This window comes from Oncorhynchus tshawytscha, linkage group LG10, assembly GCF_018296145.1.
Source record: "Oncorhynchus tshawytscha isolate Ot180627B linkage group LG10, Otsh_v2.0, whole genome shotgun sequence".
NCBI lineage: Eukaryota > Metazoa > Chordata > Actinopteri > Salmoniformes > Salmonidae > Oncorhynchus > Oncorhynchus tshawytscha.
This window is the reverse complement of record NC_056438.1, coordinates 37,333,238-37,358,745: the sequence shown is the minus strand read 5'-3', so window position 1 is coordinate 37,358,745 and position 25,508 is coordinate 37,333,238. Positions and strand designations below refer to the sequence as shown.

The 25,508-nt window shown below is 40.4% G+C and overlaps 1 protein-coding gene across 1 annotated transcript; it reads left to right on the top strand.

Moving 5' to 3' along the window:
• Positions 1–5,703: 5,703 nt before the first annotated feature.
• On the top strand, positions 5,704–17,098 carry LOC112260131 (zinc finger protein 16). Its single transcript, XM_024435007.2, has 3 exons — positions 5,704–6,387; positions 6,530–6,590; positions 15,468–17,098. Exons 1-3 carry the CDS (start codon positions 6,010–6,012, stop codon positions 16,436–16,438), a joined length of 1,410 nt encoding a protein of 469 aa, XP_024290775.1. The 5' UTR covers positions 5,704–6,009; the 3' UTR covers positions 16,439–17,098.
• Positions 17,099–25,508: the final 8,410 nt, after the last annotated feature.

Here is a 25,508-nt window from a genome sequence, read left to right as displayed (position 1 = left end):
TTTACATAATCTCTCCAACATTACTGGCAGTATTGCTCTTCACATCAATGTTGACAATGATTTGTGGTTCATCTGCATCACCCAGACAATAGTTGTAAATTGGCCGAGCTACAACCCCATTCTAAATGTTTTTGAGACATACTGTAGGAAAAAGCTTTATAATCTACATAATGTGTTCCTGTGTAGGGCAATATGTACACCCACCCTCTTGCCAGGCACATCTCCTACCTCTCTCCATACAAAGTAATAATCTGCCCCCCCTTGCGTCAAGGACAGACACGGGTTTATCACTATGTTTGTTGATATCCCTATTACTGTCAATCTCTTCCCTAAAGTACTGAGGTGTCAACTGTCAAAGTGCATTATTGTGAAGAAAGGCCATCCAGAATGAGCTCCTCCACCATGACAACAAGGCCGAGGGAGTGGAACAGAAGTGGAGAGGATAGCGGCCACCAATCCTAGCTGAGGAACGAGAGCTCTGAGGACCTAGTTTAGGATATTTTGTATTTTCACACTGATGATATGTTTCCATTGATGAACTCTGAATGATGGCAGTGAGAAACATGAACTAACATTGCGATGCCGATTTAAACTTTTCTTCAATTGCCTTTGAAATGGTACAATTGAGAATATTTAACTCAATGAAACAAAGCTATTTGATGACACAATTACCTATGGAATGAGTATTTTGAAAAAGGAACAGTCATTCCATATAAGTTGTTACTATAATGGTCCCACTTTAAATGAACCACAACTTATAAAGGCTTTACATAGCATACATAACGTCCTCATTAGCACTAAAGTACAAAACCAAATGTGACATATATCTCTGTCAATTCTCAAAAAAGCTGTGCTTTATAAAGGGTCATAATTATACATAAAAGTAAAATGTTATTAGTGTGGTTGCTGAACTCATGTCAGGCCAGAACTGAAACTGTCTTGAGAAAATATGTTCTCCAGGAAACTCACCTGTTATAATAAAGGCAGCAGGAAAGTTTATGTACTAATTTATTTATTACATGTTTACTGAGACCATGTGTTATTGGCTCAGCTTACCCATACGTGACATTTAAATCTCCAAGGACAGAAAACGCTCTACGCCAGGTATGGCTGTTGCACGTCACATTTTGCAATGCTCCATAAATCATTATGTTAATCCCAAGAAAAAATACCTTACAAAGGGTTACATATTGTAATGCTTATGGTGACATTACACATGACATTGGTTGTCTTGAGGAAAGCTCCCAAATAGGGCAAGTAATGTCACATATAAGGCCACCATTTATGGGTCTTTACCATTTTAAGAAAATGTATTTATTCTTAAAATGGCAAATTTGATATTCAAATTTACATTTGGATATATGTGAGAATAATGTGGACAGATTGGATGCATGCATGGCTATTTTTCTGTAGCCTGTGTGGCTGACGCAGGGACACGTAATAAAGCCATGAATAGCTGTAGCATTAATCTCACCATCACTGTTTTTATAATGAGAACGTAACCAAAAACCCAGTTCCTTTTTGATTGGAAGGATTTGTATGGAAAGCCAAGTATACTACTGCAAGTAGGCCTGGGTGGTATACCGTATTTTACTATATACCGGTATTGATGCACGGACCGGTTTGGGTTTTTACTTTACCTTCAATAACGGTATTTGAATGTTTGGTTTGTTAAATGTGATATGCCGTGTGTAACGTTCATTTTTATAGTTTACTCCGCTACTTGAGTCATCCCTCTCTCTCTCTCTCTCTCCATCATGCTTTCCACACCGACCTAGCCCCGCCCCCTCAAGGAGCGCATTTGTTGTTGCTTGACCAAGAGACACTTGTGTTCAGTCGGCATGGTCAATGCAGCACATGCAACAATGTTGATAACTGTGCTTCTGAATATAAATCCGCAAGCGTTCCATAATTACACTATTAGTTTGTGTTTTTTACATCTGCAAACAGATAGTTTGTCTTTTCTTAGCAAGTTTTAGCCACTAATGCTAATCACTAGTTAGCTGGCTAGCTAGCTAGCTAATAAATGTACTGAGTCAGAGCAAACGTAGCTAGCTATACAGCCTGATACCAGTACTGGCAGAGGCCTAAATCAGCATGTTGTCTGTGCAACAAACAGTATCGTCTAAATCAAAGAGGAATAGGCGAAGCATGAATATGTTGGCTACATGAAGAAACATTTAATGTAGCCAAAGATAAAAGGGTCCCCTAGCAAACACTGACCTACCTTGTCACAATAACTTTTCCCTGGAATTTTCATTCGTTGTCATATCAAACAGTACTGTATTCAAAGTGCCCACTATTATTTATATTCTATCTATAGAACTAGAATAAAAAATGTTTTCCATGATTCCAACAGTTCACCCAAGTGTTTTGATGTCAAATCGCAATTGCAACATGTGGTAAAAATAAAATGCCTCGTTTTTTTCCTAATATCGTGCAGCCCTACATGGCAGTGTTGAAATGATCTCAAATGAGTGCAGGAAATGCATACATTTATTAAAATGCAGGAAATGATTATTGGTTGAAGTTGAATTGAACAGTATAAAACGATGAGAAAGGAGAAAGACCCATTGAAATCACTTAGAATATATGTGTTGCCACCCTATGGTTACGCACTACTCATAAAGCACATTTAGAACCTTTATTATTCATAAACAGAAAATAGCATCAAATACCATCATACATATCGTGATATATTTTGGCCATGTCGCAAACGTAGCTAGCTAACTTAAAGCCCCTCGTATTGTTTAAAATTGAAGGTGTAACATGGAAAACAAAATGTATTTATGTTATTTCATTACCAGATCATGTTGTGAATAAGTCCACTAGACTATGTCATTTGTTGTCATTATATCCAGAATAATTCATAGGAATAGAGTTGGGTTTTGGGCAATATTCTATCAAAAAAAATGGCTGATTATTATCAATAGATTATCAACAGCTGTAACAAGTTGTCCAGTGTAGGAAATCCTCACTGGTACCCTAGTTTATAGAAAGACCCTTCCTTATGCAGTAGGAATATGATATTAGCTTATAGATGATTTGTGAAGCATCTATGCTGTTCTTATCAAGACTATGTATGCCATATAAAGTTTTATAGATTGTAGTTTGTTTAAAGTGGGAGCCATATACACTAAGGATACAAAGCATTAAGAACATTTCTCTTTCCATGTGTCACACCCTGATCTGTTTCACCTGTCTGTGTACTTGTCTCTCGCTAAACAGTTTCCTGTGTGTATCAAGAATGATCCACAACCCAAAGGACATCCAGACAACTTGATGCAACTGTGGGAAGCATTGGAGTCAACATGGGCCAGCATCCCTGTGGAACGCTTTCGACATTTTGTAGAGTCCATTCCCTGATGAATTGAGGCTGTTCTGATGGCAAAAGGGGGGTGCAACTTAATATTAAGAATGTGTTCCTAATGTTTGGTATGCTCAGTGTAATTAGCATGTGAATGTCAATAGTTGCTGTATGGTTTGGCAGTGTTAACATTAAAAGTGAATAACTTCTACAATATCTCTGAAATAAATGAGTCAGGACAGCGTTTTTCCCCCATTCTTCATATGCAATCCAAAAACAGTCAGGAATAAGTCAATTCTAGCTCAGCATCTGGTAAATGATGAGAACTTGTATGTTGAAATATTTATAATATTCATGAATATCAGTTTTGTAAATTCAGACTTCATTTGACAAGTAAATAATAAAGAGAGCATACATGTGGTTGTCTGGTTCTTGCCTCTTGCAGGGGTTCCACTCAATGATGTATATAAAGCCTCTTGCAGGGGTTCCACTCAATGATGTATATAAAGCCTCTTGCAGGGGTTCCACTCAATGATGTATATAAAGCCTCTTGCAGGGGTTCCACTCAATGATGTATATAAAGCCTCTTGCAGGCGTTCCACTCAATGATGTATATAAAGCCTCTTGCAGGGGTTCCACTCAATGATGTATATAAAGCCTCTTGCAGGCGTTCCACTCAATGATGTATATAAAGCCCCTTGCAGGGGTTCCACTCAATGATGTATATAAATCCTCTTGCAGGGGTCCACTCAATGATGTACACTACCGTTCAAAAGTTTCACACTTGGATTAGCTAACACAACGTGCCATTGAAACACAGGAGTGATGGTTGCTGATAATGGGCCTCTGTAAGCCCATGTAGATATTCCATGAAAAATCATCAATTTTCAGCTACAATAGTCATTTACAACATTAACAATGTCTACACTGTATTTCTGATCAATTTCATGTTATTTAATGGACAAAAAATGAGATTTTCTTTAAAAAATAAGGACATTTCTAAGTGACCCCAAACGTTTGAATGGTAGTGTATATAAACCCCGGATTGTGCCTACTATGTACTGGACATTGGGAGGCTTTGAATGCACCGGTCGGTCATATTGGTACTCCCCAGTAGGAGCAGTCCTCCATAGGAATGAATGGAATTCTACAGTTTTTCAATTAAATGTTTCAAGGACAAATTTACATGTATTTAAGTATTTTTGTTGTTGTAGTGTGGACAGTAACATTAGTAATCTTTACAAATTATAATTGAAGGAAAATTGTTTTATATTTTTTTGTGTTTAGAGCACATAATATAGTTTAAAAGTACGCATTAAGGTGTCTGTAATATAAAAAAAGAAATGTAGACCTTAATAAATTCATTTCTATACCTTCCAAAATATTTTACAACGGTGGAGGAGTGCCAAGATGGAGGCACTTTGGCTTCAACACAGCGCCCCCATTTAGTAATCTAGTGTATATATAAATCATTGACAACATTTACATGCACATCAATATCCTGTTATTATTCGGGATACTCAAGTATTCTGTTTTTGAGTTGATGCATATAAACATCATATTCCGTTTACAATAACCCGAAAAAGCTTGTATCCCGGTTATGAGAAACCCGATGCCTGGGATACACTGATCTAAAACGGTATACTGTGGCATGTCGAACCCAGATGGAATATCTACATAGAGACTGAAAAACAGCTTCTATCTCAAAACCATCAGACTGTTAAACAGCCATCACTAACATTGAGTGGCTGCTGCCAACATACTGACTCAAATCTCTAGCCACTTTAATTATAAAAAAATGGATATAATAAATGTATCACAAGTCACTTTAACCAATGCCACTTCATATAATGTTTACATACCCTACATTACTCATCTCGTATGTATATACTGTACTCTATACGATCTACTGCATCTTGCCTATGCCGTTCGGCCATCGCTCATCCATATATTTATATGTATATATTCTTATTCATTCCTTTACACTTGTGTGTATAAGGTAGTTGTTGTGAAATTGTTAAGATTACTTGTTAGATATTACTGCACAGTCGGAACTAGAAGCACAAGCATTTGGCTACACTCGCATTAACATCTGCTAACCATGTGTATGTGACCAATACAATAATTTAGCCTACTAGAAAAGCCTACAAACTCCAACACAGTGTTTTCATTGTTTGTCAATGCAGATAAGTTTGATTATATGTACATTTTTTATACTAATGTATATTTTGTTATTAAACTGTTGTAAATATGTTGTTGAATAACTATTTTTACGAGTCCACATGAGGGCGCACGGGGTTAAGCAATTAAAAATTGACCAGCAAATTAATTTCTTTCAACTATCCAGTAAACACTTCGGAGATGAGGTTGGTGTGGGGTTATTGTTGAATAAAATTTAACGGATATATCTTGTAATTGAACAAAATAGTAAGGTGGCCAATAACTGGGAACAGTATGCCGATTATTAGGCACCAAGGCTGCTGTTTAAAACTTTTATTTTGAAAACTGAGTGTGGGGTACAGGAATGATCTCTTCTTCGCCCCTTCCCTATTGTTTGTAGCTTAGCCAGCTAGCAAGCTATTCTCCCGATGGACGAACTCTTCACACATCGGTATTTCCAAATCCTTAGTACCACCCAAATATTATGATATATTTTCAAGTATCAATAAACGATTAACTGTAACTACAGACTAGCCCTGAAAATGAGCAGAATACCCGGACCCATGTGGAATTCCAAGGCTTTACACGAGCAGTTAGCGTCCATCATGGGGGCGTTGACCAATGCAGCGGTGGCGGACATATGTGAAGTCGTGGATGAAGGTTATGCGATTTTGCAATTAGAAATATCAAGAAGCTACAAGGAAAACGAGGACCTCAAGAAGAAACTGCATTTGATTGAGTCTATAATTGCGCGAGGAATCGATGGAAAAGCTGGAACTCAAGCTGTTGTTACTGAACCCGTCCCATTAGGTGAAGGTCTTCATCCAAAACTGTCGCAGCAGGAGGACACATGTCATAAAAGTAATGGGATAACAATAACGTCGGGAGATTGCTACTTTGTAGAAGAAGAAGAAGAGGAGGTAAGTTTCCATATTCAAGCCTTTCAGAAGCTAGCTATATCCCCAGTGTGTAATGTTTATCCACTAAATTCTCATTGAACAATAATACAGAATTGTACATTATGTTAATTTTTGTTTGCATTCAAATTATGATTTGTTGCAGTTACCCGATGTGGTACTTATCAAAGATGAGGACTCCGAGGACAGTGACACACATGAGGAAGGTAAATAGAGTGCAGATCTGTGGTGTTGTTCTAGAATGATGAAGAAGGTATGTTGATCAGTTAATCTCTCGAAGACAGACACACTTAAAGTAACTGGCATCTGATACAATTACGCAAGAATTTAGTTTTGGGTTTCCCAGATTCGTTAGTTATAGCAAAGACAGTACAGTATGAAGATGCTGTAAAACTTCAATTAATAGCCCTGCCATTTATTTGTTTAAAGGGATAATCCACTTCAAACCACTAATTCATATTAGGTAACAGTGTTAATTAAATAACACTAATATGTGAAAATGTTTTTGTGAACAAATGTTTCATTCTGTTGTAATAACAAGATTGGTAGAAATGTGAACATATTTTGTGAAATCTGTTGCAGCTCAAGTCTACTACAAACCCACAATGCAATGTTCTCTCTCTCCCAGGCTAGGTATTTAGCTAGAAAACATAGCTACACACAATAATACCAAAGTCAATTTCAGCATGTGAAGTAGCTAGCTAGCTGTAAAATCACCTAAACAAACTGCACTATCTATTTAGGACTCCATCACACAGAGTTCAACTTGCAGTTAGTCTTTGCAACTGAGCTATAACGGCATATCTGCCCAGAGTGAGAGCAGCGTTGCTTTCCCGCCCTGTCTATTCATTTATTTTTATTTAACCATTTTTTAACTAGGCAAGTCAGTTAATAACAAATTCTTATTTACAATGACGGCCTACCAATAGACAAAAGGCCTCTTGCTGGGATTAAAAATAAAAAAAATAAAAAAATATAGGACAACACACACATCACGACAAGAGAGACAACACTACATAAAGAGAGACCTAAGCCGACAACATACCATGGCAGCAATATAACATGACAACAACATGGTAGTGACACAACATGGACTTGACAGTTCATGCAGCTTTAGCATTTTGATCATAGAGTTCTGTTCATAGAATTCCAAACGCGTCATGCATCTACACCAACATTTAAATGTGTCCACAGTGTGTCTGGATTCCCTATTCCCATGCTATATTAAAATTCCACTATGCATTCTACAAACGGTGGAATAGGCAAAATATGATAACACAACAACTGATGGCAGTAGCTAACTATTGTAGCTAACTAGCCAGCTGACCTATGTAGCGAGTAAGCAACGCCAAAGGAATTGCAAACAGGTTAGCATAACTCTAACCCCAAATATATATATATATATATATATATATATATATATATATATATATATATATATATATATATATATATATATATATATATATATATATATATATATTAGCTAGCTGGCTAGAAATTATGAGGCCAGCAAGCATGTTCGTCACACGCTAGGAACGTATTTCCTCCAACATTATAATTAAAAGGTGCCCCTCTGTCCCAAAACACATCTTCTGGAGACTTGTGGGAGGAGTGCTGTTGACGTCTCCCACTGTATGCGCTTTCGGGTAGCCTGATTGCGTCTAGACTGAGGTGAAATCCGCACACAATACATCCCTGACCACCTTCTGAAGAGGTCAGACAGATCTGAACATATTCAGACCACCAAGCGACTTTTGTGAGTCTAGACCCGTCTTTTCAATGCGATATTCGTATCCTTAGGGCAAAAGTCGGATGTAAGTATCAAGTGCACATAATTTCCTGATTTCCACAAGCAGACCACTTAGAAGTTAAATCATGGGAAATCATGGAAAATTTGTATTTAGGCTTTTTTATAGGCTTTCGTCAAATTGACAGAGAAGTTTCATGTTTTTTATTTCTGGGGGTAGATTAACCTTTTAAATCATTAACCTTTTAAATCACTGAACACAACAGGTGCTTATTAGAGACAGGCATTTCCTTAATGAATACTACTTTACTCATTTGCATAGTTAATTGTTTAATTCTAACATTTACTTCCAGCATTTTAATACATTTCTTCATTTCTTGCGCTAGTGTGTTATCATTTACACACGGTGTCACATTTCTTTTGTCTTAGTATGCCTCTATTTCTGGAGGGGGAAAAAATCCTTGACAGAATAATTATTCTCCTCCTTGACTATACATTTTCTTCACTTCAACATTTCAGATTTGGAGTCCTTAAGGTAAAAAAAAATCCCTAACCAAAAAACATTTTGTTCTCAAACACAATTAAAATCCCAGTGCAGTTATCACAAAACATTAATTTCCATGTTATTGCCGAACTAGACTATATGGCTATAAAAGCCTAGGAAATAATTTTAATAAAACCAGAGAGGAAGAGGCTAACACATGGAATTATTTTAAGATGGTCATACCAAGGATCAGTTAGCTATTTGATTTATAATTTTATGTATAAAAAAAATATCTTAAACAATGTATTTGATGAAACATTGAATTTGCCCTTACTGCTATTAGCCCATAGAAACGCATTGAATAACAGCTTCATACATGGATAAAAAGATAGTCAACAAAAAAAATCTGAAGAACGTTTGTTCTGAAGGGTCAGGAAACTATGATATATAAGAAAGATCAGGAAACTATGTATTTACGTTACAGCCTTATTCTAAAATTGATTAAATTGTTTTTTCCCTCAACAATATACACACAATACCCCACAATGACAAAGTAAAACCCTTTTCTTTTTTTTTTGCAAATGTATAAAATACAAAAAAACTGATAAACATTTACATAAGTATTCAGACCCTTTATTCAGTACTTTGTTGAAGCACCTTTGGCAGCTATTACAGCCTTGAGTCTTCTTGGGTATGACGCTACAACCTTGGCACACCTGTATTTGGGGAGGTTCTCCCATTCTTCTCTGCAGATCCTCTCAAGCTCTGTCAGGTTGGATAGGGAGCGTCACTGCACAGCTATTTTCAGGTCTCTCCAGAGATGTTCGATCAGGTTCAAGTCCAGGCTCTGGCTGGGCCACTCAAGGACATTGAGTCTTGTTCCGAATCCACTCCAGCATTGTCTTGGCTGTGTGCTTAGGGTCGTCATCCTGTTGGAAGGTCAACCTTCGCCCCCAGAGGCCCTGAGCGCTCTGGAGCAGGTTTTCATCTTTCTCCAGACGTGACGCTTGGCATTCAGGTCAAAGGTTTCATCAGACCAGAGAATCTTGTTTCTCGTGGTCTAAGAGTCCATTAGGTGGCTTTTTGCAAACTCCATGCGGGCTGTCGTGTGCCTTTTACTGAGGAGTGGCTTCCGTCTGGTTACCATAAAGGCCTGATTGGTGGAGTGCTGCAGAGATGGTTGTCCTTCTGGAAGGTTCTCCCATCTCCACAGAGGAACTCTGAAGCTCTGTCAGAGTGACCATCGGGTTCTTGGTCACCTCCCTGACCCAAGGCCCTTCTCCCCAGATTGCTCAGTTTGGCTGGGCAGCCAGCTCTAGGAAGAGTCTTGGTTGTTCCAAACTTCTTCCATGTAAGAATGGAGGAGGCCACTGTGTTCCTGTGGAACTTCAATGCTGCAGACATTTTTTGGTACCCTTCCCCAGATCTGTACCTCGACACAATCCGGTCTCGGAGTTCTACGGACAATTCCTTCGACCTCATGGCTTGGTTTTTGCTTTCACATGCACTGTCAACTGTGTGACATTATATAGACAGGTGTGTGCCTTTCCAAATCAAGTCCAATTAATTGAATTACCAATCAAGTTTTAGAAACATTTCAAGGATGATCAATGGAAACAGGATGAGCTAAGTTTAGTCTCATCGCAAAGGGTCTGAATACGTATGCAAATAAGGTATTTCTGTTTTTTATATTTAATACATTTGGAAAAAATCTTAACCTCTTTGCTTTGTCATTTTGCGGTATTGTGTGAAGATAGTCTAATTCTAAAATGGATTAATTAAAATATGTAACAAAATGTGTAAAACGTCACAGGGTCTGAATACGTTCCGAATGCACTGTACTTCCATATATATTTTTTTACTGGTACCCTGCTACCTTCAGACTAGTCTTGTGAGGCTTGTTGGCATCTTAGAGCAAAATGACTGACATGTTTGTGAGAGACTCACCTTTCCATAGAGGGGTCAGTGTGTTGCCCAAACTGTTCGGACGCTACAGTCAGAAGTTGGCCGATCGGCTGTACCGACTTCAAAAGTCCCTTGGCGCTTGTGGGGGTTGTAAAGCAAAACGGAGAGCCTCATCGTGTTCGTGAGAGTCTCCTCTTTTCCATAATAGTTTGAAAGGCTAAACCGTTCTGACACTACAGACGTTTTCATGAGAAGACCGATTTTCGGGATGTCTCATGGTCTGACAAACACCACTCTAGCTCTGCCACCTTTCACCGCAGACGTGGAAGGGCGACATCGGCTGATGCGGTGGATTGAGACGCAGCACATGCAAACAAATCTCTAGCTTCAACTGACAGATTTGGATGTTTTTTTTTAATTATACTTGTTAGATTTCCGTAGGGGTGCGACATCGACTTTTTAATTGTCTGAAAACCTATCTATTATCAACATTTTACTCTACTGTGTTCTATGTCTGTAAAGGGTCGCGGTAGAAATAACCGCGGGGGGGGCAATAGCAATTTAAACATTAAGAAATATTGTCCATTTGTCACATCCCTAATCTGGTCTCACGGTCATCTCGCGGTGAGCTGTGCATGTGCAGGCGGTCAAATCAAAGGCACTCCTTCGATATGAAGTTGTTTTTGACGAAAATGAAAACGTCAGTTTGTCACTGTCCCGAGGTTGGAGAAATAACATGTTCAACTACTTAAGACATTGGCTCGAATCTAGGTTGTGCCTTTAGATTTTGAGAAAATTAACAGCTAAGGTATAATTTTTCACTTCTCTCATTGACTTCTTAAACCCCGGCCTAGTCTGCTTGGTCTGTTTCACAAACATTCCTGGAAAGTCTTGTGACTTTCATTCCTGGAAAGTCTTGTGACTCTGTGGTTATATATACGTACGTACATACATACAGACAGACAGTACCAGTACCAGTACCAGTCAAAAGTTTGGACACACCTACTCATTCAAGGGTTTTTCTTTATTTTTCTTTTTTTCTAATTGTAGAATAATACTGAAGACATCACAACTATGAAATAACACATATGGAATCATGTAGTAACCAAAAGTGTTAAACAAATCAAAATATATTTAACATTTTAGATTCTTCAAAGTAGCCACCCTTTGCCTTGATGGCAGTTTTGCACAATCTTGACATTCTCTCAACCAGCTTCACCTGGAATGCTTTTCCAACAGTATTGAAGGAGTTCCCACATATGCTGAGCACTTGTTGGCTGCTTTTCCTTCACTCTGCGGTCCAACTCATCCCAAACCATCTCAATTGGGTTGAGGTCAGGTGATTGTGGAGGCCAGGTCATCTGATGCAGCCCTCCATCACTCTCTTTGGTCAAATAGCCCTTACACAGCTTGGAGGTGTGCTGGGTCATTGTCCTGTTGAAAAAGAAATGCAAGTCCCACCAAGCGCAAACCAGATGGGTGGCGTATCGCTGCAGAATGCTGTGTTAGCCATGCTGGTTAAGTGTGCCATGGGGCAGTAATCATTTAGGCAGGTTCAAATCAAATCAAACCAAATGTATTTATATAGCCCTTCGTACATCAGCTGATATCTCAAAGTGCTGTACAGAAACCCAGCCTAAAACCCCAAACAGCAAGCAATGCAGGTGTAGAAGCACGGTGGCTAGGAAAAACTCCCTAGAAAGGCCAAAACCTAGGAAGAAACCTAGAGAGGAACCAGGCTATGTGGGGTGGCCAGTCCTCTTCTGGCTGTGCCGGGTGGAGATTATAACAGAACATGGCCAAGATTTTCAAATGTTCATAAATGACCAGCATGGTTGTATAATAATAAGGCAGAACAGTTGAAACTGGAGCAGCAGCACGGTCAGATGGACTGGGGACAGCAAGGAGTCATCATGTCAGGTAGTCCTGGGGCATGGTCCTAGGGCTCAGGTCCTCCGAGAGAGAGAAAAAAAGAGAGAATTAGAGAGAGCATATGTGGGGTGGCCAGTCCTCTTCTGGCTGTGCCGGGAGGAGATTATAACAGAACATGGCCAAGATGTTCAAATGTTCATAAATGATCAGCATGTTCGAATAATAAGAAGGCAGAACAGTTGAAACTGGAGCAGCAGCACGGCCAGGTGGACTGGGGACAGCAAGGAGTCATCATGTCAGGTAATCCTGGGGCATGGTCCTAGGGCTCAGGTCCTCCGAGAGAGAGGAGAGAATTAGAGAACGCACACTTAGATTCACACAGGACACCGAATAGGACAGGAGAAGTACTCCAGATATAACAAACTGACCCTAGCCCCCCGACACATAAACTACTGCAGCATAAATACTGGAGGCTGAGACAGGAGGGGTCAGGAGACACTGTGGACCCATCCGAGGACACCCCCGGACAGGGCCAAACAGGAAGGATATAACCCCACCCACTTTGCCAAAGCACAGCCCCCACACCACTAGAGGGATATCTTCAACCACCAACTTACCATCCTGAGACAGGGCCGAGTATAGCCCACAAAGATCTCCGCCATGGCACAACCCAAGGGGGGGGCGCCAACCCAGACAGGATGACCACATCAGTGAATCAACCCACTCAGGTGACGCACCCCCTCCAGGGACGGCATGAGAGAGCCCCAGTAAGCCAGTGACTCAGCCCCTGTAATAGGGTTAGAGGCAGAGAATCCCAGTGGAAAGAGGGGAACCGGCCAGGCAGAGACAGCAAGGTCGGTTCGTTGCTCCAGAGCCTTTCCGCAAAGGTTACCTTTGCTTCCTTGGGCACAGGAACTATGCTGGTCTGCTTGAAACATGTACAGTGCCTTGCGAAAGTATTCGGCCCCCTTGAACTTTGCGACCTTTTGCCACATTTCAGGCTTCAAACATAAAGATATAAAACTGTATTTTTTTGTGAAGAATCAACAACAAGTGGGACACAATCATGAAGTGGAACGACATTTATTGGATATTTCAAACTTTTTTAACAAATCAAAAACTGAAAAATTGCGTGCAAAATTATTCAGCCCCTTCCATATTGAGTGAGTCACGGGTACTTCCTGCTTTAGTTTTTGCTTGAGAGCAGGAATCAGGAGGATAGAATTGTGGTCAGATTTGCCAAATGGAGGGCGGGGGAGAGCTTTGTATGAATCTCTGTGTGTGGAGTAGAGGTGTTCTAGGATTTTTTCCCCCCCTGGTTGCACATTTAACATGTTGGTAGAAATGAGGTAAAACAGTTTTCAGTTCCCCTGCATTAAAGTCCCCGGCCACTAGGAGTGCCGCCTCTGGATGAGCATTTTCTTGTTTGTTTATGGCCTTATAGAGTTGGTTGAGAGCGGTCTTAGTGCCAGTTTTGCTTTGTGGTGGTAAATAGACGACTACGAATAATATAGATGAGAACTCTCTTTTTAGATAGTGTTCTACAACTTATCATAAGGTACTCTACCTCAGGTGAGCAATACCTCAAGACTTCTTTAATATTAGACATCACGCACCAGCTGTTACTGACAAAAAGACACACACCCCCACCCCTCATCTTACCAGAGGTAGCGTCTCTGTTCTGCCGATGTATGGAAAATTCCACCAGCTCTATATTGTCCGTTTCTTCGTTCAGCCACGTCTCGGTGAAACATAAGATGTTAGTTTTTAATGTCCCGTTGGTAGGATAATCTTAATAGTAGGTCATCAATTTTATTTTCCAACAATTGCACGTTAGTAAGGAGAATGGAAGGCATTGGGAGTTTACTCGCTTGCCTCCCACGTCTCAGAAGGATCCCCAATCTGCGTACCCTTTTCCGGCGTCTTTACTTCACGCAAAAGGCGTGGATCTGGGCCTGTTCCAGTGACAGCAGGATATCCTTCTTGTTGGACTCATTAAAGGAAAAGGTTCCTTCCAGTCCGTGGCGAGTATTCGCTTTTCTGATGTCTAGAAGTTATTTTTGGTCATAAGAGACGGTAGCAGCAACATTATTTACACAATGAGTTTTAAAAAATAAGTTACACAAAATGCAAAAAAACAAAATTGCACAATTGGTTGGGAGAATGTAAAACGTCAGCCATGTTCTTCGGCGCCATCTTTTCTCTCATTTTATTTCTCTAATTTTTTTGCACAAATTTGTTTACGGCCCTGTTAGTGACCATTTCTCCTTTGCCAAGATAATCCGTCCACCTGAGAGGTGTGGCATATCAAGAAGCTGATTAAACAGCATGATTATTACACAGGTGCACCTTGTGCTGGGGACAATTAAAGGCCACTCTAAAATGTGCAGTTTTGTCACACAACACAATACCACAGATGTCTCAAGTTTTGAGGGAGTGTGCAATTGGCATGCTGACTGCATGAAATGCCACCAGAGCTGTTGCCAGAGAATGAAACGTTTGTTTCTCTGCCATACTACCAATGTCGTTTTAGAGAATTTGGCAGTGCGTCCAACTGGCCACAGAACCGCAGACCACGTGGAGGTCCTGGGCTGGCGTGGTTACACATCTGGCTTCTTCACCTGTGGGATCATCTGAGGGTTTATTTCTGTCTGTAATAAAGCCCCTTTGTGGGGAAAAAAACACATTTTGATTGACTGGCTCCCCAGTGGGAGGGCCTATGCCCTCCCAGGCCCACCAATGGCTGTGCCCTGCCCAGTCGTGAAATCCATAAATTAGGACCTAATGAATTTATTTCATTTGACTGATTTCCTTATATGAACTGTAACTCAGTAAAATCTTCAAAATTGTTGCATGTTGCATTTATTTTTGTTTGAGAGAGAGCGAGAGGGTGATTTTGTTGTTTATGCTCTCAGATTCAGATAGTGGGGTAAAATGAGGTAATCATAACCCCCTCCTACTGGTATAATGTGTCCTATAAAACCATTCAGAAAGTTAGCTACCACCATGCAGTTCTACTCTATGTAGTTATTAATCTTTAACACAATGGTTTTGTTTGATATTTTCCTCCAGGTGTTAATGTGTCATCCGTGGGAGGAGATAGTGTGGCTCCCCATACATCCCCCAATGCAAGAAAGGAAGGGAACAGTCCAGCACAGTTCAGGAGCAGGAAGATTGACTGGCAAAGGAATGAAGATAACAGTATCTTCCAGGGTGAGCAAAGGAAAGAGACATTGAAGCACAATCTCAAACGCCCTGCATCTAGATTAAGTATTGGGAAACGGGTGATCTTGGGCCCTCAATACACACTGCATGAAACCCCCAATCAGCCTGGTTCCTCTGGCAATTTAGGGGGCAATGGGATGGAGACAGCAGAGCTGGTTTGCTCCTATGCCTCAAAAACAGACTCTGATGTGCTTGTGGTCCACCCAGAGCCTCCGCTTGTTCCCACTGTATCAGCTGTCACCTTTAATAGTCAAGTAGGGACTCACAGCGATAGGAGGGATATCGACATGATTGACTCTCAGCCTATTGAATTAGAGATGGACTTGTGCTCTACGTGGAACAAACAGGCTAAGCCAGAGATTACTTTCTCTCAGCTCCAACAAAACCTCGAAAATATCTCAGGCATGAGTCCCGATCACTGTCAACTGACAGAGGGAATGAACACAGCATCGAATTTTGATGGACCCGACATGATGAGTTTTGCCATGTATGAGAAACAGTCTAACCATCCCCAATGGAGCGAGGTCCAAGGGAGCGCTGACAGCAGGGAGAAGCGTTTTGTTTGCCCTTTCTGTCACAAGTGTCTGATGACGTCTCAGAACCTCGAGGTGCACATGCGGATTCACACAGGAGAAAGACCGTTCAGTTGTGCCCAGTGCGGGAAAAGGTTCACCCAGTCAGCCCATCTGAAAACTCACCAGAGTGTACACACAGGAGAACGGCCGTTTGCGTGTACACTTTGTGGGAAAAGTTTCATAGTGAAATACAGTCTCACGTTACACCTGAAGAAGCACCACTCAAATGTGAGGCCTTTGTAAAGTTAAAACAAATGTGACATGCATTAGAGTGCACTTCTAACCATTTACTGTTCAAAAGCATACAAATCAATGGGAAACTGAATGAAATTGATTGGATCACAATTACATGTTTTATCTATTTAGGTATTAGAATATTGAATTTTATATAATGAATTTGGGTACATCTTGCCATTCTAAATAAACTTATATGGCAGCATAATGACAAAATAATTTGTACCATTATGATTACACTGTGTACTAAGAAAAATCGAAGACAATAGTGAATCAGTATATCAACATAATTGTTTTCTAAAACACCCTGTTAAAATCAACAATGGTAAATCAATGCGTTAATTTGTAGACAAGAGATACATTGAAGCCTTTAATCAGCCTTCAATGCATGGGAAATGTTACCTGGGGAGTGTAAATGCTTGTTTTCACTTTAGTGTCGTTTTCAATTTATTTGCATATTTAGCCACACCAATTTTAGGTTTAATGTTTAGACTTTGAAAACATGTAAGAAAAGATTACCATTTCATGTTCCATTATGATATTGTTATGTGTAGGTCAATCCACAGAATTAAATAGAACAGTATTACATTGTATCTCTTGACAACAATTGTGTTTAGATGTTGTTTGGATCCAAGGTTTTGTTGAAATAAATGGCGATAATCATCTTTATCTCGCATCTCTATATCTCTGTATCCTCGATTCAAAAATGCTTAAGAGACCCTCATATGCATAGTAACCTAAATGTACTGTTAGTTATAATTTCATTTCTATGGATGAATTATTATTCGAATAACCATTTTCAGACTGTGGTGTATGTCTCTGGTCCATGGTGGATGGGCGCGTGCGCAGTATATGCAATGATTTTCAAAAACAACTGCGTTGGCTAACAATTTTGAAACGTGGTTGACGTAATACTGTCGCGCAGTCTTGCAGTGCGGAAGGCTTCTTCGTTTAGATTAGGTTGGAGCCTCTGTCACAACTGATATTGTTCTGACAATAGAAACCTTGTAACAACATCAACTGACTCGTAGACAAATGCTGTTTGTCTGTGATTAGGTTAGAAAGTTGTTATAACAAGATGTCAGTATTTTCGCCGGCCACAACGTCGACTTCAGTTCCTTTTCACAAACCGCCCACCTCCGTTATGGAGGTCTTGGTAACCGCCGCCGTGGCAAATGTGTGGAGGATGGATACGCCATTTTACACTAGGAATTAAGTCAAAAAGTAAACACATTTTTTTAGGCAGAGGATACAAATCATGGAGAAGCGTAATGCGCAAGGACATGGAAAGGAGTCAGTAGCGCACAAACACTCCGTCAGAAATCACATCGATCCCAGTTGGACCAGTCATCAACTCAGGGAACCTGGCTGTTTACAATTAGCCTACAATGATTTAACCAATGTATTTATAGCACCACTATTCTACTAGCCACTGTAGTTATTTCTATAGTTTTCATGGGTTTTCTCCTCAATTCTGTATTGCCATTTAAAGCTAAACACCAGGTCAATGTTTTACTCTGTGTTTTTAGAGGCTGATGACCACTGGAGTCCAGTTGGCAAAGAGTTGATTTTTGTTGCGATGGAGAGCATCCAAGCAAAGAAGAGGAAGAATCTGTAAAATGATATTGTCTATAGTATATTAGCAAAGCTAGGAAGATGACTAAAAACATGACAAAATGTATAATATCGGATCTTGGAAATTTTAAGTATGATTTCAGGCACCCTAGTTAAAAATGCAGCACTGGTATGAGAATAATATTGAGTTCTTCCTAATGTGTCCTTACATTATTGTTACTTTATGGAATTGAGAGTTACATGCTCTTCTTGATATGGTATTGAAAGATTTTAAGAAAGGATGAATCTGGTTCCCTGCAGTCTATGGTGAAGGCAAGCCGGACACCGTAAGCCTACAGGATACAAAGGGAGAGTAAGTGCAACGGAGGCCTGGAATAAAATTCAAATGGAATGGATGGTTTATCTATACTAGAAAATACCAACCCCATCATAGAAAGATTTCTCCAAAAGGCAATTATCCACTATTTCCCCCTCCTATAGGCAGTTTTGAATCAGGTGATGAGGATGAAGACAAAAGGGATGTGATTGATTCGCACATCAACGCAGAGGGAGGGAGGGAGAGCACGATCCCGAAGTTTCAGCATATGAACGCTGCACACTGCGTACGGAAGGAGGGATACTCTTGTGGACACCAAGTACTGAAACAGCCAAACGCATTCCTTACCCCAGGATACTTCAACTGGTGACTTTCCGTGAGAATAAAGAAAAAGGAGCACTCTGAAACAGATTCTGAAGATCCAGCTTGCTCTTATGCTACACAAATGAGCCCCATTCGTGTCACAGCTCACCCAAAGCAACAACATAAACTCAGCAAAAAAAGAAACACCTCTCTTTCAGGACCCAGTATTTCAAAGATAATTTGAAAATTCAAATAACTTCACAGATCTTCATTGTAAAGGGTTTAAACACTGTTTCCCATGCTTGTTCAATGAACCATAAACAATTAATAAACATGCACCTGTGGAATGGTCGTTACGACACTAAACAGCTTACAGACGGTAGGCAATTAAGGTCACAGTTATGAAAACTTAGGACACTAAAGAGTCATTTCTACTGACTCTGAAAAACACCAAAGGAAAGATGCCCAGGGTCCCTGCTCATCTGCGTGAACGTGCCTTAGGCATGCTGCAAGGAGGCATGAGGACTGCAGATGTGGCCACGGCAATAAATTGCAATGTCCGTACTGTGAGACGCCTAAGACAGTGCTACAGGAAGACAGGACAGACAGCTGATCGTCCTCGCAGTGGCAGACCAAGTGTAACAACGCCTGCATAGAATCGGTACATCCGAACATCACACCTGCAGGACAGGTACAGGATGGCAACAACAACTGCCGAAGTTACACCAGGAATGCACAATCCCTCCATCAGTGCTCAGAGTGTCCGCAATAGGTTGAGAGAGTCTGGACTGAGGGCTTGTAGGCCTGTTGTAAGGCAGGTCCTCACCAGACATCACCGGCAACAACGGTGGGCACAAACCCACCGTCACTGGACCAGACAGGACTGGCAAAAAGTGCTCTTCACTGATGAGTCGCAGTTTTGTCTCACCAGGAGTGATGGTCGAATTTGCGTTTATTGTCGAAGGAATGAGCCTTACACCGAGGCCTGTACTCTGGAGCGGGATCGATTTGGAGGTGGAGGGTCCGTCATGGTCTGGGGCGGTGTGCCACAGCATCATCGGACTGAGCATGTTGTCATTGCAGGCAATCTCAACGCTGTGTGTGACAGGGAAGACATCCTCCTTCCTCATGTGGTACACTTCCTGCAGGCTCATCCTGACATGACCCTCCAGCATGACAATGCCACCAGCCATGCTGCTCGTTCTGTGCGTGATTTCCTGCATGACAGGAATGTCAGTGTTCTGCCATGGCCAGCGAAGAGCCCGGATCCCAATCCAATTGAGCATGTCTGGGACCTGTTGGATCGGAGGGTGAGGGTTAGGGCCATTCCCCCCCAGAAATGTCCGGGAACTTGCAGGTGCCTTGGTGGAAGAGTGGGGTAACATCTCACAGCAATAACGGGCAAATCTGGTGCAGTCCATGAGGAGGAGATGCACTGCAGTACTTAATGCAGCTGGGGGCCCCCCCTTTGTTCAGGGACACATTATTCCATTTATGTTAGTCACATGTCTGTGGAACTTGTTCAGTTTTTGTCTCAGTTGTTGAATCTTGTTATGTTCATACAAATATTTACATATGTTAAGTTTGCATTTCACAATGTGAAACCAGAGGCTGCGATGCTTGATTCTGGACCCAATGAAGAAAACTATGAATCTAGCAGTAATGATTATTATGATAGGGATTCTAGTAATGATTTACATCCACTTAACCTGCATTTCTAACGAGGCTAGTGAAGCCTTTGGATATCTTGCCGAGAGGCTTTTCGCTAACAGTCAAGGAAATATGAGAGAGAACATAGCAAGGCCAAAAGTGGCCATAGTCCAACGCTACATGTCAGTGCAGGACATAAAATGCAACGGAGGGTTCGAAAGCGGACTGTTGTTTGTTTGTGGCTTCTGCAAGAAAGAGTTTTACATGTCCATAGTATCTTCAGGTTCACCAGCGGGTTCACACAGGAGAGAAACCCTTCAGCTGGCCAGGCTGGTTATCTGAAGAAACATCAGAATGTCCACACGGGAGAGAAACCATTTTGATTGATCATATTGTGTCTGTAGTTGGCTATCCCATATTGAAAAAAATATACTTCAAATATATATTTTTAGATGCATTTTCAGGAAACATGTGCAATTATAAGGAATTGGCCAAATCATTAATTTAAAAATACAGTACCAGTCAAAAGTTTGGACACCAACTCATTCCAGGGTTTTTCTTTATTTTCACTATTTTCTACATTGTTGTCACGCCCTGGCCTTAGTATTCTGTGTTTTCTTTATTATTGTGGTTAGGCCAGGGTGTGACATGGGTGATTATGTGTTTGTCTTGTCTAGGGTTTTTGCAGATTGATGGGGTTGTGTTCAGTGTAGTATTCTAGGTAAGTCTATGGTTGCCTAGAGTGGTTCTCAATCAGAGGCAGGTGTTTATCGTTGTCTCTGATTGGGAACCATATTTAGACAGCCATATTCTTTGGGTATTTTGTGGGTGATTGTTTCCTGTCTCTGTGTTTTGCACCAGTTAGGACTGGTTCGGTTTTTCCACGTCATCTTTATTAAGGATGTTCAACCATAACCACGCTGCATTTTGGTCCTCCTCTCCTTCCCAGGAAGAAAACCGTTAGAAATGTAGAAAAATACTGAAGACATTCAAACTATGAAATAGCATATGGATTCATGTAGTAACCAAGAAAGTGTTAAACAAATGAAAATATATTTTATATTTGAGATTCTTCGAAGTATCCACCTGTTGCCTTGATGACAGCTTTGCACACTCTTGGCATTCTCTCAACCAGCTTCATGAGGTAGTCACCTGGAATACATTTCAATTAATAGGTGTGCCTTGTTAAAAGTTATTTTGTGGAAGTTCTTTCCTTCATAATGCATTTGAGCCAATCAGTTGTGTTGTGACAAGGTAGTGTTGGTATACAGAAGATGGTAAAAGGCCAAGTCCATATTATGGCAAGAACAGCTCAAATAAGGCAAGAGAAACGACAGTCCGTCATTGCTTTAAGACAAGAAGGTCAGTCAATCTGGAACATTTCAAGAACTTTGAAAGTTTCTTCAAGTGCAGTCGCAAAAACCATCCAGCACTATGATGAAACTGGCTCTCATGAGGACTGCCACAGGAAAGGAAGACCCAGTGTTACCTCTACTGCAGAGGATTATGTTCCTTAGAGTTAACTGCACCTCAGATTACAACCCAAATAAATGCTTCACGGAGTTCAAGTAACAGACACATCCCAACATCAACTTTTCAGAGGAGACTTGCTTGAATCAGGCCTTCATGGTCGATTTGCTTAAAATAAACCACTACTAAAGGACACCAATAAGAAGAAGAGACTTGCTTGGGCCAAGAAACACAAGCAATGGTCATGAGACCGGTGGAAATCTGTGCTTTGGTCTGATAGGTCCAAATTTGAGATTTTTGGTTCCAATCACGGTGTCTGTCAGACACAGAGTAGGTGAACAGATGATCTCTGCATGTGTGATTCCCACTGTGAAGCATGGAGGAGTAGGTGCGATGGTGTCGGGGTGCTTTGCTGGTGACACAGTCTGCGATTTATTTAGAATTCAAGGCTCACTTAACCAGCATGGCTACCACAGCATTCTGCAGCGATACGCCATGCCATCTGGCTTGGGCTTAGTGGGACTCAATTGTTTTTCAACAGGACAATGACCAAACACACCTCCATGCTGTGTAAGGGCTAATTGACCAAGGATAGTGATGGAGTGCTGCATCAGATGACCTGGCCTCCACAATCACCTGACCTCAACCCAATTGAGATGGTTTGGGATGAGTTGGACCACAGAGTGAAGGAAAAGCAGCCAACAAGTGCTCAGTATATGTAGGCACTCCTTCAAGCTGGTTGAGAGAATGCCAAGAGTGTGCAAAGCTGTCATCAAGGCAAAGGGTGGCTACTTTGAAGAATCTTAAATATATTTTGATTTGTTTAACACTTTTTTTGGTTACTACTTGATTCCATATGTGTTATTTCATCGTTTTGATGTCTTCACTACAATGTAGATGTCATACCCTGACCATAGTAAGCTAATTCTTCTCTGTGTTGGTTGGGGCGTGACAGTGACTTGGGTGGGTCATCTAGGTGTTTTTGTATTTCTATGGTGGCCTGATATTATTCCCAATCAGAGGCAGCTGTTTATCGTTGTCTCTGATTGGGGATCATATTTAGGTAGCCATTCCCTCATTTGTGTTTGTGGCATCTTGACTATGTGTAGTTGCCTTTCAGCAGTATTTTGTATAGCTTCACGTTTCGTTTGTTCATTTTGTTGGTTTGTTCGGTGTTCATTCATTAAAAGAGAATGTACGCCTTCCACGCTGTGCCTTGGTCTCATTCTAACGACAGCCGTGACAGTAGAAAATAGTCAAAATAAAGAAAAACCCTTGAATGACTAGGTGTGTCCCTTTTGACTGGTACTATATAGGTAATACATTTTGGCATATATTGCAAGATGCATTTGAAATGTATCTGAAAATCTATTCATAAATGTATATGAATATGTATTTTTATATATTTTATAGCTCCAAAGAAATTCAATGTGTGTTATAGATCTGTCATTCTCATTAAAAACAAGTCTAAGTGTTAGATCTGTTCTCTGTCTGCTATTTCTATGCTTCCCATTCTGAAGTTTTGTTAAAGCATTTAACTTTATCTACACCAGCTTCAAACAGCTGAAAATGCAATATTTTGGGTTGTGGAAAACATATTTCACAGCAGTTGAAATGGTACAATGATTCTCTGCACTATACTTGCTTGTTTTGTCACATAAACTGAAATTAGGCGAACTATTCGAATTTCTGAAACCAGGATATGGCGGAGCGTTTTCTGCATGGGGTATCTTTAAGAATACATTTCAAACACATTTTGAAATGCAGGGTAGAATATATGTTGGAATCATTTTTAAATGCATGTGTAAGAAATATATTTTCCATTAAAATGTATGGCAAAATAACACAAATTGGACAAATCATATATTTCTGTCCAAAGGCTTTTGTTGTTGTTATACTTTACATATTTTTTCCTCTAATTATTATCACAATTCTGGGAAAAAAGCGGAATATAAAGTGTCCTAGCTATGGCATGTTCCAGGATGACTGTTTACAGCATAATTATATCAGATTATTGGGCCAAAAGATTCTGTCACAGGCCATCTATTCCTCTTCCAGTTGGATCTGTCTGACATCAGTCTGACATTGTTACAACTTATAGGCAAGCAATATACAGTAATTGCCTACCTAGACGGGTGTGATATTGTATCGCTGTGAAATCATAAAACAGCAAACAGTCTTATGCATGTGCCAGGTGCCACTTTCAAGGCACGTGTTATGGCCTCAATTAAATTCAGAAGCTGATAAAGAAACAATAAGCTGCCAAATACAGCATAGTGTCACGCTCTGACCTTAGATATCTCTGTTTTCTTTACATTTTGGCTAGGTCAGGGTGTGACGAGGATGGGTATGCTAGTTTTTGTATTGTCTAGGGTTTTTGTATGTCTAGGGGTTTTGTAGGTCTAGGTATTTGTATGTCTATGGTGGCCTGATATGGTTCCCAATCAGAGGCAGCTGTTTATCATTGTCTCTGATTGGGGATCATATTTAGGTAGCCATTTTCCCTTTTGTGTTTGTGGGTTCTTGTCTATGGGTAGTTGCCTGTCAGCACTCATTTGTATAGCTTCACGTGTCGTTTTGTTATTTTGGTTAGTTTGTTCAGTGTTCATTCTTAATATAATAAACGCATACAAAGCTGCGCCTTGGTCCGATTCATACGACGAACGTGGCACATAGCCTATATTAAACAGTCATTCCGTGTCTATAGCAATGGTACAATTCTGCCGCAGACGATCTATTCCTCTTCTGGTTGGAACTGCAACCTTTTTTTAAAGGTTAATCTATAGACTACTTCCAGGATGTAAGGACATAGATATGTTTTGTAATTAACTTACCATTGCTTTCAATTTAAATAGGAGCTCTGCAATTTTCACGTTTTCATAAATTCTTAGGATGTTTGGGAATTACGTATACTAAGGAATTTGTGAAAATTCTGTTGCAATATATAGAGAGAAAGCGGCCATGCATTTGGACAATTAATAAACACTGCAGTAAATAAAATAAAAACAGTTTTGTCCAGGACTAGTGCGCAATAGCCAATCAGAGCTACAGTAGGCCTTTATACAAATAAGCCATTTGCCACACAGGCCTGCCATCATTCACTTTGAACTGAACTGTGTGTTTACAGGCAGTTGCAACAGCGTGACTTTAGATCATTAGAACGCATTCGCCTAAAGCCACAAAATACACCTGAATGGATTTCTGCAAATAAATAAACACCTCTTACATTTGAGAACTTTACAGTCCTATTGATCAAACAACGATAAAAAGGTAAGCTCTATCTCCGTTATGCACATCAACAACAACAAGATCAACAACTAATGCTAGCCAGCGCAAGATGAGCTAAAATCTAACAAAGGAACATTAGATAATAATTAGATCCTCTCAAACTTTTTCAGCTAGTTGGCCGTCAAAATTGCACCAATAAACGATGGGGAATTGTAGCCTCCTCAACTTTCTGCAGCTTGCGTGCCACCCAAGCTAACCGGCTAAAGTTGGCTAGCTTTCTAGGTAGCTACTTCCAGACACAAATGAGAGAACACCTCAGTCTGACCATTTTACTCACCGTAGCAGAGCTGGTTAGGCTGTTTACATGTTCTCTAGAGAGTTCTTGACTAACAATTACTTTTTGTCTACGTTTACTGACACCGGTCATATTCACTGGGTGTTGCGTGTTTGTAAATTCATCAGTTGTTCTGTGATCAAGAGTGCTCTGCAATCGGAGTATATAGCCAGAGTGAATTTGCGAACGCAAGAGATATGTTA